Source organism: Tenrec ecaudatus, chromosome 6 (genome assembly GCF_050624435.1).
Source record: "Tenrec ecaudatus isolate mTenEca1 chromosome 6, mTenEca1.hap1, whole genome shotgun sequence".
Lineage (NCBI taxonomy): Eukaryota > Metazoa > Chordata > Mammalia > Afrosoricida > Tenrecidae > Tenrec > Tenrec ecaudatus.
In genome coordinates this window covers 64,552,475-64,568,004 of record NC_134535.1, presented here as the reverse complement: position 1 = coordinate 64,568,004, position 15,530 = coordinate 64,552,475, and the positions used below count along the sequence as shown (strand labels likewise).

At 45.9% G+C, this 15,530-nt stretch overlaps 1 protein-coding gene across 5 annotated transcripts in view; it reads right to left on the bottom strand.

Annotated features, from left to right (window-relative positions):
• The window catches only part of GRIP1 (glutamate receptor interacting protein 1), a 477,907-nt gene that overhangs the window by 109,296 nt on the left and 353,081 nt on the right, over positions 1-15,530 (bottom strand). For 2 of the 5 annotated variants that reach the window (XM_075552788.1, XM_075552790.1), the window contains exons 9-10: positions 14,688-14,857; positions 9,566-9,721 (exon numbers count right to left, since the gene is read on the bottom strand). In XM_075552788.1, coding sequence (XP_075408903.1) covers positions 9,566-9,721; positions 14,688-14,857 — 326 coding nt within the window. Of the gene's footprint in view, positions 1-9,565; positions 9,722-10,306; positions 10,466-14,687; positions 14,858-15,530 lie in introns of all 5 variants that reach the window. The other 3 variants (XM_075552789.1, XM_075552791.1, XM_075552787.1) reach the window with 2 other exon arrangements.

Genomic DNA, 15,530 nt, shown 5'->3' with positions numbered 1-15,530 from the left:
ACGGCTGCTTCTGAGTCGTCAGAAGAGGCGAGAGAAAGTCACTTTAAATTCCCAGTACTTTTGGAGGCTCCTCGGCACACGGAATTCTTTGCTGTGTAATCTTTTGACACCGTATTTGATTCCTCACGATCCATCTCAAATATCGTTAAGGGTCAAACCCTACTGTTGTTTCCTCTCAGACTGAAAAGTCCCAACTATTTGACAAGAGCCCCGTCACCAACTTTCTTTTCAACTTCACTTTCTCCGGAGGATCATGACCCCTTCTCTCTCTATTCCCTTTCTCACAGGGACACCTTCTGCCTTCCAGTTCAACACGAACTCCTTGCTGTGTCCTTGACTCCATCGGCTACCATTCCCTCCGTTATTCCGTGCCCTAAAACCTCTCTTGTGGCTTTCCCAAGCTTTCCTGTGGGCTCCCCTATCTTCCTGCCCCCATCTACCAATTAGGGAAGATTTTCTGACGGCTTAAAGTTTGGCTTCTCCTTTCACCCTTGCTGACACTGTTCCCGGCAGTCACCAATGGCTCCCTAGCGTCCAGAATAAATGGCCTCTCGCTAACTCCTCCGCATCAACTAGCGCCAGTGACCATCTGTGAAAAAAAAAATCCCTCTCTGGGTCTCCGTTCTAGGATTCTTCGTCTGCTCAACTCCTGTCGGTCCCTTTGCTCCGCCGATGCTTCTAACATAGAATGTCTACGGTTTTGTTTCTATTTTCACTCTCAGACTTTCCCTCATGCACTTTTAAGTCTTCGAATGCAAGCTCTGTACGCATCTTCTCAAATCTGTTGAGTGTCTTTCAACGTCCAGTTTTGAATTTCCTCCCCCGCTGATATCCCACTCATAAAGAGGTCTTTGTTGACTCCTCAAAGTCAACAGTTTCAAAAATAAGTTATAGTCCCTCTTTTATTGCTACCACAACTTTTATCAAGGAGACCCTCATGTAAATCCTTCCAGCCTACAGTCTCAAAGTAGTCTTTGCCTTCAATTCCTCATTGTCTTTTACATCCATTCAATTACTAAGTTTCTTCAAGATGACCACTGAAATTCTTCTTCTTTTTTTTAAGTCCCTTGTTCCCCTCCTGCTGTCAATACGTGAATTCAGGCTTTCATTACTTTTGATCGTAATGATTCTAATATCCAGGCTGCTCTCGTGCCCAAGGCTTTAGTACATGTGACTGCCTGGTGACTTGCCCTTCACGATGGCCTCCTCACCACTAGGACAGAATACTCTACAGACTTCAAACCACCAATTCTCAAGACTCAAGCTAACGCTGTTTTCAGAGAGGCCTAAGACGAAATGTTATCCCTCAGAGTGACCCTGCAGTGGTTCCCTATTTCCACAATCTCCAATTCTAGCAAAACCCAAAGGTCCTTTAGATATTAATTTCTCCCGCCCAGTCTCTGGTCTCCATTCCCTCAACACAGGACATGAGCTACAGTGCTGCTGTCCTGTCCTTGAGCATTCATATAAGGCCCCTGAAAGCATCGATATCCGCTAACATCACACACCTCGTCAAAGAGAAACAGTCCCGGCCATCACATTGTGGGTGAGTTCATTGAATATTTGATCAAATATAGTTGGTTACTTTTTAAGTTGATCATTCATTTGTATGCCCCATGAACACTGTAATACATATCAGAAAGGCCCTTGGCAGTAAAGATTTCCCATCTCCGTTATATACTGTGGCTTCTGTTCTTTGGCCTTTATCCCATGTTTTCAATAACACTTTATTGTCAAGTGTGCTGTAGAATAAACTCCTTCCTCGTCTTACGTAGCTAGAGTTTAATTCTTCAGTTCATGCATTTCCATATGCCTTCCCATTGCAGCTTTGATCATGTTAATTCATTTGGTCCAAGGCACCACCCTGCCCCATATTTTGTTTGATTATTTTTTAGGTGAAAGTTTACATGAATGAGGTTCCCATGAAGACGTTTAATACAAATTGGTCCATGATGTTGGTACAATTTTCATGGCAGCACTCTTATTGTTTCCGTTCTGTCTCCTCTTTCCAAGCATGTAGTGTTCTTCCCAGTCCTGGCTTTCTCATCGTTGCTTCTGGGTAAATGTGGACTATCTGACCTTCTGTAGTGAATGGTTTAAAGGAAACCACACTCACGGGCGATATTGTTTATATTATAATGTTATATTACAATGCAATCTATTGTCTGGCTAATATGAGTTCTGGGAGTGTTTTCAGATTTAGGTTAAATGGGCATCTTCCTGTAACATCTCAAGGGTCCCTTTAAAGGTCTGGTCTTTTTAACAAATTTGAATTTTGTTCTACTTTTTATTCCCATGGTAACTGGGACCTTCTATTGCACCTTTGGTCAGAATTATGGTAGCCAGGCACCATCTAAGGTTTGTGGGAACAATTCGTCCTGTAGGTTCATTTCTTCCCTCAGTCTTTGGTTTCCTATATTCTCTTCTACTCCGGACAAGTCGAGATCAATAATGACATTTTTGATGGCTGTCTGAAAGCTTTTAAGACCCTGGTGGCACTCACCCAACTGGGGCATAGACATGAACTTCATGAACTGCGTTATGCCAATTGACTAAGTTATCCCATAGGACTGTAATCCTGTGCCTGTTAGCCCAGTGCACTAATTCCACAAGTCGTCTGGATATGTCCAGGAAGCTTCTATAACTTTATACCTTATGTGGTTTATTATATTTGTAGATATATATTCAGCACACACAACTACATATTACATACACCTGTAAGTGATGCACTCACCATGCCTCCCTATGGACATGTATGCATATCTTTCTATGTATGTAAGACTATACATATTTTTGGTTGTTACTATTATTGGGGGGGATGTTATACATTTTCCAAAGGTGTCCCTTTTTCTTGTGTACTTCTGTCTTTGTTTACATTCATCAAGGTGTGCAAGCTACCTTTATTTGGTACTGTCTTTCCCATCACCCAAAATAACAAGCGTCTACTATTGAGGAAGTGATTCACTCTTGCTCCCCCTCCCAGTCCTAACAGCCATCAAAGAGCAATTCTTTCTAGATGTATGTTTATAACTTTTATCACAGTGGGACCCTACAGTATTTTGGTTTAACTTAGCCCACTCAACACACTGCCCTCCAGGTTCCTCATTATTTATAGTTGTGTTGCCATCCTGAATTCTTTAAAAGCCGGATCCATATCTTTTCATCTCTGAAATTCCTGATCCTGGGGCATTCAATTTTTCCACTCAGCACTTCATATAGATGCTGGCAAGTTGCTATGCAAACTCAAAGTCATTCCTTGTGATCCAGGCTTTTCCACTGTGGTAGATCACTGCAGCACTGTCACTGTCGGGTACATAGGCTGGGCCATTCCTGCTCTAAAGCCACCATCACGGTTTTGTCTCAGTAGGATTGTTACGAAGGAAGTTACGGCAGCGCAATGAGAGGGTGGAGGCAGCCTCCGACAATGAGCCTTTTCCAGGTGAGTGGCCTGCCATTCCACGGTCTGACATATGGACTGACGTGTCTTCATTCAGATCTCACTTTCCAGTGGGACTCTGCTGCTGCTGAGTGAACTTTGACTGTGTTAGTGGTACAAAACCATTAGGAGGTGCCCTGTCCTGTCAGGATGGGGCGCGTTCCTCCAGTGAGGACTCCTGCCAAATAACACACGTCAGGAACATGGTCAATTGCAGATTACTTCCACTTGGCCTTCTACGCAGTGCCTCTTGGAACTTAACAGGGATAGTTTACATTTTGCCCATCTTTCTCAATGTTCACAGGAGCACAGTTTTTCTTGGAGTCAACTCATCTGTTTATTACCTTCATTAAGAAAGAAGCAAGATAAAATGGGTCAATTTGATAGTATTGTAGGATTAGGTTAGAAATAGGGAAATCGTATTCAAAGGTAAGGCTTGTTGCATTTGACTTGCTATCATTTTGGAAATGGTTACAGAAGACCATTGAGACATTTTATTCGCTCTAAAAAAAAAAGCGTGGGAACTAGAAAATTCCTGCTGATTCAGATTGGCTTCTGGAGGCAATAGAAATTATTAGGAAACCTAATTTGATACTGAAAATATATTTATGTACTATACAATTAGAAATGTGTAATTATGCCAAGTAATCGTTTCTTTCATAAATATAGGATTATATTCAATAACTTGGAATGTTACAACTGGCTTTGAAAATCCTGACATATTGGAATCTATTCTTTGAAGTAGTACTTCATCAGAAAACTGTATGAATTGATCCTGTATGAATTGATCACTCATAGATACTGAAGTCCTGATAACAAGTACCAGATATGACAAGGCTCAATTATTTACACAGAGATAATGAGCCAGAAAGAGAAACAGGCAGCAGCACTTGGAGAAAAAGATGAGCTTGATTATCCTGTCTCATTAGTGTGGTCAACCAGCAGAAGGAAATAAAGGTGATTTATAAATTACCACCTGGAGTTTCCAAATCTTTATGGTGGATTCTCTTCCAGTAGCTCGGATGAGGAGCAGGGTAGTCCATTGGCTCTAAGCCGCCAGCTGCTGGCTCTAGACTGGGATGGGGCTCCTTGTACTCACGGGTGACAAACGGAATGCCTAAAGTGGGCGCGGCTTGTGACTGAATACTATGGACGGCAGGGCGCAGAAGTTGTGTTCAGGATTCAGCTCTGCCCTGCCGGGTTTCCATTCGTGTGTGGGAGGGTTTTGTTCACAACTGTTTAGGTTTGTAGGAATGACCTTGCACCTGTCAATTCTCCCCTTTCCTGATGTAAGAAAAGGAGGGGACAAAAGACAGCTCTTTGGCTCACAAGTTTAAACTTTTGTCTGATGTTTCCTTACCGTAGAAGGTCATGAGGTTTACTATCAAACATGCAACAACCAACCAACCAACCAAACTCACTGCCATCGAGTCAATGCAGACTCATAGAAACCCTTGGGGATTTCTGAGACTATGACAGTTTCGAACTGCCAACTATGTGTATTGCAGCGGAACACGTAACCACGGGGACACTTCAAAAGCCTAAGTGGAAAATGGACCCCACACATCAGGCATCACGTGATCCAGGCCCAGAGCACTGCGGTGGTGGCCATTAGCTCCATTTTCCAGATGGCGGGGCAGCCAAGCCCTCTGGGCCCCTGCACTGTCACTCGCCACAGCTTACCCTTGGCTGCCTTTGTCTTCCGTTCTTTCCTCAGAGGCAGAGAGAGGGGACCGGAAAGGTTGTCATGTTTCCTCATTTACGTCCTGTCAGCTCTTCCCCGTGCTGTCTTCCCTAACAGCAGGGGGTGATGACTAGAGAGGCAGAGGCCTTGCTGTGAGTGGGCTCTAATGTCTGTTCTTTGCTGCCAATCAGCCAAACTGGGCACAGACAGAATCCCTGCGCTGGATCTGTGTGCAGACACAGGAAGTGGAAAGCCCGGGCAACCGGCGCACTTACTGCTCAGTCAGGGCACCATGACCAGAGGGGGGATGGGTCTGGAAGCCACCCGGCCCTCGATGGCAGCCCAGGCAGTAGCAGAAGGTCAGTAGGTAGCTGGGAGAGGTGATGAGAGGGTCCCCTCTGTGACATGGCCTTTTAGCCCACCCAGGGCTTTGTGACATTCCCTTGTGCAAGACATCACTTTCCTGCTTCCAGGTGTGTCCCAAGAGGAGTCCCTGGGTAGTGCAAAGAATGATGCACTAAGCTGGAGGTGGGACGTCTCTCCAGAGACTTGAGAAGAAAGGCGTACCTCGCCCTTTGGGCTGGCTGTTCGGGCCTAGCAGCAGGTCCCTCTTCTGCTCATTCCTCTCTCCGTTTATTTCTTGCAAGATAAGAGTTGATACAGACACACCCCAGGGAAAGTCTCCTTACAGGACTTGGGGTGTGATGGGTGCATGTTGAGTTGCTCACTAAAAGGTCAGTCGGTCGAGCCTACCAGCCACTCCTCAGGAGAGAGAAGAGGCTTTCTACTCCCCTACAGAATTGGTCTCCCAGACTCCTGAGGGCAGTGCCGCCCTGTCCTATGGAGCTGCTGTGAGTTGGAATGAACTCAATGGCGGTGAGTTGTGTTTTAAGAAGATCCATCCCTGGAAACTCAGTAGAGCACAGTTCCCCTCGGACAGGCACGTGCTTGCTGTGAGTTGGTACTGGCGTGGTTTTCAACATGTTAGTATAGATTTGGCTTTGCTCAATGATGTACAATATTCTAATATTCGTGTGAGAGTGGACTCTTGTGTTTCCTGGCCAATTGCTTCCTTTGTATTAGAAACATATCAGATTGGGTTTTATTTTTATTTTTTAACTTTTTTCCCCCTCAGTTTAAAGCTCTGGTCTCAACTCATCACCAAGAGACTTAAAAGAAAACAAATAAAAAGCAGGCGTGGCTTTTGCCTTGGTTCACCACACCTAAAATGGCCTGTTGCTATAGAAACTAAGGATGAGAAAACTCACTGCCATCCAGTCAGTGCTGACTCATGGCGACACCCGTGGGTTTCTGAGACTGTTTACAGCAGTAGAAAGCCCAGGCTTTCCCCCGAGGAGCTGCTGCCACACCGCCAGGGGGCCTCAGTGTTAGAAAGGAGGCAGCGAATGGGGGCGCCGAGCAAAGACATTGAGTGGTGGCCATAAACCTTGATATAGGAAGAGAGGCAGTAAAGCTTTGTTATCAGTTATTCGGGAAAACTTGTATATCTAAAGTGACGATGCCAAGTTCGAGCAATAAAGAAAAAATAGAAACCCAACCTCTCATTTTAAAATCTGAATTTAGAAAACTATCATTGGTTTTTCAGGTCTCTGTGAAGTGGAGCTAAAAGGTCATAGCAGTTTGAACTGTGCTGCTTGGTTAGAATATCAAGTGTACGCTCTCCTGAGGCAGACACATGCTCACTGTGGTAGGTGTCTTGTTGGCGGGATGGCACTTGATTGTATCTGCTGCAAACCCAAATAACTAGGAGTTGCACGACTGAGATTTCCATCTACATTGCTCCCATGTAGGAGAATCCTGGGTTGGCTCAGGAGAGAATGGATGAGTTGGATATGGGCATCCGTGACAGTATGGCCTCGGCTTTCCTTCCCTGCTACAAAATTCAAGCTGTGTAAATATCAACCTGAGATAGTCAAACCTATTATCATTCATTTATATTCACTAATGACCTTAATCAACAAAGCACATCATACCTAACACAAACAAATGGCTGGCCTTTGAAGCAGAAGTGCAAACATCAGTGAATGCATTTTAATTGTTCTTCCTCGTTAAGGGCTGTTAGCTTGTTTCAATCAGTGAGGAATGCTGTGCTGCCGAAGCCAGGAGATTTAAAAAATTTCATATGCAAGTAGTCACCAGCAGCGCCAATGAAGGTATTATGTGAAAAACTCAAGAGCTGTGTATTCTGCCGAAGCGTACGCATTGTGCAAATTTCTCAATTTAGAGCAATGTCAATAGCTTTCCATATTTGTTCATAAAAGCAAGTAGAATCAAGAGGCTGTTCCCACACTCCCCATGAGAATGAGAATAAGGAACACTCTTCAGTTACCCAAATAAAACCACACCCCGTTATCGCTAGTAGTCGAGAGAGCTTTTCGAGAAAGAGTGGTTCCACAAGCTATGGAACTTGTTCTTTGGAGATTAATCTTCCCAAGAGGTTCTATCACCACTTTCTGATAAGCATAATAAAAGCTAGCAATTACATTGTGAATTAGCTAACAATTAAATTGTGTTTTCTGTTTGCTTCGAAGCCTATATCGCCTGCTGTTCACAATTGCTCCAGGAAGAATTCCCACTCCCCCATCTTGGTAGGTGAGGGAGTCTGAGCACAGAGAGCTTAAGAAACGTGCTGAAGGCCCGACCGTGACAACGCATCCTGGGCGACAGCTCGCGCTGTCTCAGCTTCCGTTTCCGTGCTCATAGCCACTTCAGGAAAATGCCTCCTTTAGTAAAACACAGTTCCTCCCCAGGTTAGCTACAAACAAGACCAAACTGAGACATGGGCCTCTAGCTGCACCTTGGTCCGAGTTAGACTAAACCCGACGTTCTATCCATTTTCCTAAGTAGCTGTCATCTGGAGCTCTCCAGCGTGCTCCATCTGCGGACGGTTCACAAGGCAGGCAAGGCAACACGAGGACCACCGCAGTGGCGCCCCCTGTCGCGCGGTGTTTTCCTCGTAAGGAAACCCGCCGTTCCTGCAGCAAGAAGACGGCTTGCCTGGTGCCGGGTCGGCGAGGCTCTGACGGTGGCACGAGGGCAGCTCGTGAGAGATCCCCCTTGGAAGGTGACTCTCCGGCGAATAAGCTGCAGAGCCAAGAATACAACTACATTGTGTCAAAATCACTTTCTCCCTTCAGTATCAGCCTCAGACTAACTGGGCGTGACTTTATTTAAGTAACTTAAGGATGTTCCTTATTCTCCTTCTGATGCTACATCCAGGAAGAGACTCCCGACTGTCCTGAGTTCCTTTGGCAGTAATCAGAACCACAGCCACCAAGAAGGGCTCACAAGACAAGAACTAGTCGCATCTCTAGACTGTGGTTGGACTGCTCTCTCTGCCCCCAGGTTGTGATCAGCTAAAAGAACAAGATCTTCCTCGGTAGAAAGGGAAAACTCAGGAATCATTTGTGTTTCTTCCCTGAAAGACATCCAGTTATCCTCCTCCCACTTTTTAATGTGTGCAACAAACTGTCCAACAGCAAGCAGCCAACCGCACCTTCCCAGTTCTGCGTAGATCAGATTTCCAGCAGTCATCGCTGAAGTTCCTAGACTGCGAGTTTCTAACGCGGCCCCCTCCCACCCGTCCGGTGGCTGATGCAGGCCTAAGGGACGGCGCAGTATGCAGCAGCCGCTCTCCAGGGAGCAGGGTGGGCCGACAGGGTCTTGGTTTGGGGGAAAATGAAGGGTATCTTGAGCAAGGGGCTAGAGTTTGAAAATTCATATCCAAGCTTATCATCACTTCTGCAGTTTGGTTCTGAAATGTAGTTTAAAATGACATTTGTTTACAATGTATGCGAATCTTAACATTTTTCAAAAGGGGGTAAAGGTTCCCTAAGATATCTTTGGAGTAAATAAGAAACTAAGCATCCAGATTCCTTGCCCAAACCTACCTAAAAATAAAAAGAGACTCTTCAACTGGGGTGTGGGAGTCACATCTTTGGTTATTTTAATAGACTGGATGAACATGAAAAAAACTTTAAATGAAAAACTGTGGGCAAAGTCGTATTAGCTAATTCAGTGCAGATAGAGGATGGATACTCTGTGAATGGGCTTTGGCTCAGGACCGTGAGCTAGTTAGCTAGTTACCTGATTATTTAAAAAGCCAAGCCAGTTGCTGCTAACTCCGAAATTAAAAAAGAAGTTACCGCCCTCTCCAGTTCACGGCCTTCCCGTGTGTCAGAGTCTATCTGGGCTCCACCGACTGGAAGGACTGGTGCTTTGGCAATCACACGGCAGGCCTTGCTGTGGACTGCCTCTGGGTGGACTGGGATCTGCAACGTTTCCGTTAACAGGCAAGTGTGACAGCCACGGACACTCCCCCGCCATCTGAGCATTTACGCATTTTGGCTGCAGTGTCTCCAACCTGCGATGCCCACACCAGCGTCTCCGGGCCACCCAGCCCGGCTCGCAGGTAGGTCACTTACATGAACTTTTGAAGTCTTTCTTTTTCAGTCTCCTCCGCATCATGGTCCCGCGCGGGCTGGTGGAGTAGAGACTGCGAGGCAAAGTGCCCATGTTCAGGGAGCTCAGGCTGTACGCACTCAGGGAGGTGGGCGAGAAGGACGAAGCCACCAAAGCTGCTGCAAGAGAGGGGACACTTGGCACAGAGCGTTCTCAGCGGGTGCAGCTGGCCAGTGACAACGTACACACACACAGGACGTACAGCAAGGGCCCAGACAGAGACCAGGCGCAGGCACCATGGAGACCCAACACTGTAGAGTTAAGAGAGACGAGACATGCCCCAGGTATAGTTCAGCGTGTCCCAGGGTCCAATGGGTCACGGAGAAACCCCAAGAATCTTGCCTTTGGACCCAAACTAGACATGAAAATAAGTTCCTTCCTGACCAACTCAAGGTCTCAGCAACCATCTTATTTCCACAGACACTTCCTGACCTGACTTTCATAAGCGGTGAGAGCGTCAGACTCCCTATCCCGCTCTGGCTTGTGACCTCCTGGCCCCCCAGAAAGTATTCTGAGCACTGGGACCCCTTTCTGACACCCAGTGCCAAGACCGAAGACTTGAGAGGCGTCAGAAGTGATCGCTTGCGACTACAGAAAAAGCATCCAACCCCCACACGGAGGCAGAGGCGTAGTGGGTGAGATGAGGCAGGGCGAGAAGAACAGATGGGAACGCAAGAGCAGGAGGAGAAAGCAGGGCACGTTACGAGGGCTGTGTGGAGCAGGCGCCTTCGGGAAGGTCAGGGCTGGCACTCTGCAGTGGTCAGGGTGGTAGGTGTGATAGTGATGGTAGGTGTGAAGGCTGCTGGGGTGGCTGTTGGCCCAGGAATCCCAGGGAAGTTGCCTGTCGCTCCTCTGAATTTTCACTGCCCATAGGATGTGATGATGAGACAAAAAAACGAAACGAAACAAACAAACAAACCAGGGGGGGAAAAAGAGGAAAAAGTAACTGAACGGCACAAATCAAAAGTGTAGCAAAATGAAAGCTACTTGCAAAGAAACAAAAATGTACTTGTCTCAGCCCTTTCTCAGCGGTCAGCAGAACGGATGATGAACATCGGAGGCGGAACCTTTGTGTCCTCTGGAGAATAATGAATGTCTTTCCCAGCCCCTTTCCCAGCCCCACTCCCCCTCCTTTTAAGATGAGCATTGAATCAATTTCTAATCTCCCCTGCGCATCGCAGCAGAGATTAAAAACATTTTTTTAACGTATAAGCCAACCCCATAGAGATCTATGGCCTACGATTAGTAATTAAAGATGTGCAAATCTTGGCTAGTTAGCAGCACTGTTTGGAGAGGAAGAGAGAGGGGACAATAAATCACATTGGCTGGTGAATCGGGGTTCACCAGTCACGCACCGCAATTTACGGCTCGGATATTTAAATTACACTATCACCCATCGCTTGCATTCCATTCCCCTCAATAACAGACCTTTTGAATCATCTATCCTCATCTTATAAGGAGGGGGGAATGCTGCAACATATTTTTTAATTTTTAAAAGCACTTTGACAAACCTTTTTAAAAAAAATCTCGAAGCGAACTGTCAATTTTGAAAATAGTCCATGCTCTTATGCTTCCTGAAGATGTTGTAGAAATTTTGACGAAGTTTACTTCAAAGCCTGGATGCCCCTGCCTGTGTTTGTACATAGATGCTTACCGTGCTCCCATTCGACGGTCCAAAGTCTCTGTTTGACTTTCTAGCCAGCCCTCTGAAACATGAGCCATACTGTATCTGTTCCTCTGGCATAAAATCTAACATTCAACAACCCTAAAGAACTCGGCAAAGCAGATGAACACTTTGCCTCTAGTTCCCTGACTCTAATGCTAGATGCCTGAATGTAAATCATCTCACAGTGTTCGTGTTCATTCACATAAGAAAGGTGAACACTCGCTCTCTATTTTAAGGAGCATCATTGAGAGTGTAAGTTGAAACATCTGTGACACCAGCTCACTGGCCACTTCCTGTCCTTTCTGAGATGAGACAGGAAGTAGAACGAGGACATGTCAGTCACTGTGAGAGTCTCATCCTGGCTCCATCCCTGTCTACTACACCTTCCTACATATAGGACCTTCTTCACCTGTTGCCTGGCTTCTCTTCTGCACGGTTTCCTCATCTGCCAAATGGAGCCCATGATAAGATTGCTATGCACATTAAATGAGATTAGTATGTTTGCAGAACAGATGCCCATCAGCCAGTAGAGCCCTTGAACCTGTCAGCTTTTCTCCGCATTGGTGACCCAAGTATCTTATAATGGGAATGCTCTGTATCTGGCACTTCAAAAATCTCATTCACTAGGCACTTAAACTTTAGAGACGATGTCAGAAATCCCTGATGGAGAACACACCACGGTGGACAAGAACACGATGTAGATTATGTCTTCCAAAACCCTGCGTGGAAATGATTTCTAAACTCTGCTTCTTCAGTCCTGGTAATTCACCAGCAAAAGACAAGGATGCTCTCTTAATCCCAGTTGATTTTTCACATGGCCTAGGAAACCCTGCGGTGACTATGGTTTTGTCGTCATGCAAAATCTGGGAAAACTATTTCCCTCCACCCCCAGGTTTAGAAACACATTGTTCAGGTATCAGAGGTTAGGATAAAAATAACTATCACTATCTTGTGGAAACGGTTAAAAGTATATAACAATTTTCTTACATACCAAACAACATCTGAGAATTATATACATAATAAGGATTTTCCTTTGGGGTGAAATGGAAATTTTTAAATTTTCATTCTTTTCCAACTGTTGTTTATTTATGTTTAGGAGCAAATATCAATTTCCTCTTGGAAGGGCAAGTCTCATTTTCACTCTGTAGAACGTGGGGAAATGACTGAAAGCTAGATACGGAAGACCGTGCACAACTTGCAGCAGAAGTAGGCGATGGGTCAGACAAGAAAGCAGATGACTCAAACCAGCAGTTCCCATTGCGCAAGAGCCGTCAGATGCTCCACAGTGATGAAGACCATTGGTTGTTGGTTCATACGTTTGAGCATATAAATTCACCTGCTCAGATTGTGTTTGGCGGTTACAAAACAAAGTGAGTTGGAGACCACTTCAGTTATTGCTGATTTGCACATCATGTAAATAAATAAATAAATAAAACTCACTGCCATTGAATCGATGATGACTCACAGTGACCCTATAGGACAGGGTAGAACTGCCTCTGTGAGTCTCCAAGACTAATTCTCTAAGGGAGTAGAAAGCCTCATCTTTCTCCCATGGAGTGGCTGGTGGTTTTGAACTGCTGACTTTGTAACTGGCAGCCCAACAGGTAACCGGTTCACCACCAGGGTTCCCTGTGTAAGTAAAGAGGGGAGGGGTGGGGTGGCTCAAGGCAATTCCATCTCAAAGGGTGTGCCACGCACTTCCACTCCGTGAACCAACAGAAGTTCATCGTCTTCCTTCCATGCAGTACAGCACGGTATCCTGTGCGTTCCTGTACCTGTACAGTAGTGGCCCAAGTCTAAAGTCGACCTTCGATAAATGTAGGGGACACTTAACTGTTTTAGGCATCGCTACTCTCAGTTGGTTTGTGGGATCGACCAGTGTGCATTCCCGCAGACAGCTCTCTCCCAGAGCTCCTTATCATTCCTAGTCAAAGGATGCTGAATGCCTTTTCCTGGCCAGCCTCCGCTGCATCCTCTGTCTGCTCCAGTGTGTAAAATTAAAATCTGATAAGGGCACTGCTGTGCTAGAGATTTTCATTAGCTCCAGGGCTGTCTAAGCTCCATTTAATTAAAAAGAGTACATCTAGCTGACTCATTCAGTACAAAAATGATCTGGCTCTGCGATGGTTTCTCTCTTCTTCTTCCCCACACTGTACAGTGTGTTAGAGCAGGTGGGAGAGATGTCGTACAAATGATCTCCTCATAAGCAAAATTCCTGTTCCCGAGCCAATTGTGCTCTCTCTAAACACACAAAAATGCCTGGGCCTCCTTGAAGCCATCTTAACAATGCTAGTGGGGCCTCGGGCTGTAAGGCAGGAAGAGAGAAAATGGATGGAACAGACTTGATTTAAGGGAAGGGAAGGCAGAGGAGTTGGAATGCCTCCCCTAGACCTGCTTGCCCTCCCCTATCGGAGTCATGGATTTCATTTGATTTTGGGGTCAAATTAAAATGCGCCAGGCTTTGTTCACAGATGTGTACGGAGGCCTGGGGAGGAGAGGGTCAAAACACTCAGCAAGCATATGTGAGCGTCCTGGAGGCAAACATGCAGACTCTTAGTTTACACCTTATATTGAACACATGTTGTCAAAAATTCTGATGCTCCCAGGGACAGGGTTTAGCTGGGGTAATCATTGGTCTCTACTCCCCCAGCCCATCAAAGTTATTCTGGTAAATTGACACAATGCCACCCCCAAGTATTTGTACGGGGTGCTATTACTATCTAAGGAGCCCTGGTGGTGCAGTAGTTGAGTGTTGGGCTGGTATCCACAAGATCAGCAGTTCGAAAACACAAGCCACTCGGAGGGAAAAAGACGTGGGTCTCTAGTCCCGTGAAGAGATACCATCTCAGAAACCCACAGGGGCAGTGCTACCCAGCCCTAGAGCATCACTCAGAGTCAGCATTGACTCAGTTGACAGCGTTGATGGCAGTGAGTTTGCTTTTGTGGTTGGGCTATTAACACCTACTGCACAGCAATACCTGAAACTAAAAATTTTTTAAATTAGGTGCAAATTACACTATTAGTTTTCATTGTCCTCCAGTGGATACTCAATTCAATATGAATAAAGGGACTCCATTTATTTCCTTTCTCTGCATATTCAGTTCTACCAAAGGCTTTAAAATATTTTATTATTTATTAAAATGTTATTAATATATGTAAATATTAAATAGTACTAATCTAAGAATTTTTTCACTCCCCAAACAAAAGTTTTCTCCCCATTTGGGGATGGATAATAATGATAAGTATGACTTGATAGGCATTTGGTAGAGAAGAGGCGTAAACAAAGATAGTGCATAATTTTGAGGGGAAATGATAAAGGCAGAGACGAACTCGGAGCCTTTCTGCTTTCTAACTCTGCTGGTGGAAGCAGGTAAGTGTGCAGGGACCAGGAAGAGATTCCTCTGGCCCAGTCTCCTCACCGTGTTCTGGTCCCTTGAGGGCCAGGCGGGTCTGATGATGGGGAAGAATCTCTAGCTTGACCTGGTCGGTGGTGTTGGCCAGGAACTGAGTGGCCTCTGCGAGTGTGCAGTACTCCATGCTGGTTCCGTCAATGGACAGGATGTGGTCTCCGACGTGCAGTGCCCCACATCTGCAGAGAGAGGAGAGATGCTCAGCACCCGGCCTGTCCAGAGTGTGGTGTTTTCAACCACCATGGCTAAACTTACACAGTTTTCAGTTACTTGTTTGAAACGGAGGAAGCGTTTGAGTGGTGGAGCAAATACCACCGGTCCATAGGAAGTAGTCTGGGTGGAATGGGAATGCAAACTGCGGTAGAAAACACAGACAGCTTCAGGACAAGTTCTTCTCTTATTTTGCTCAACACTGGTTTGGGGTCGTTTGGTGCTGAAAGCTGGGGGGTGGGGGTGGGAGGTGAGCGAAAGGAAGAAAAAACAAACTTCCTCTGAATGTTATAGGGATCATTTTCCTCTTAAATATTCTATAGCTGCAAAGGATGAGTTGGCCAATATTTAGACTCTCCGGATGGAACAGGGTCGTCTATAACTATGGCTTGGGGGAGAGAAGCCTGCCACACAACCTCCCCGATTGCCAGCTCCGTGTTATTGTGTTTAACCTCGTTCCTCTGGAGCTAAGCACTTCTTAGCACAACAGCCCTCAATGGCGATGGGACTGCTGCCAGTTCTGCGGGAGGAAGATGCTGCGGGGAGAGCTGGGAGGTGGGGTGGGGGGCGGCTGCTGCATCGAGCTGACCTCAGGAGACTGGATAGAGCCGAGAAAAGCAAACACAGTGGTCAGCACCCCCA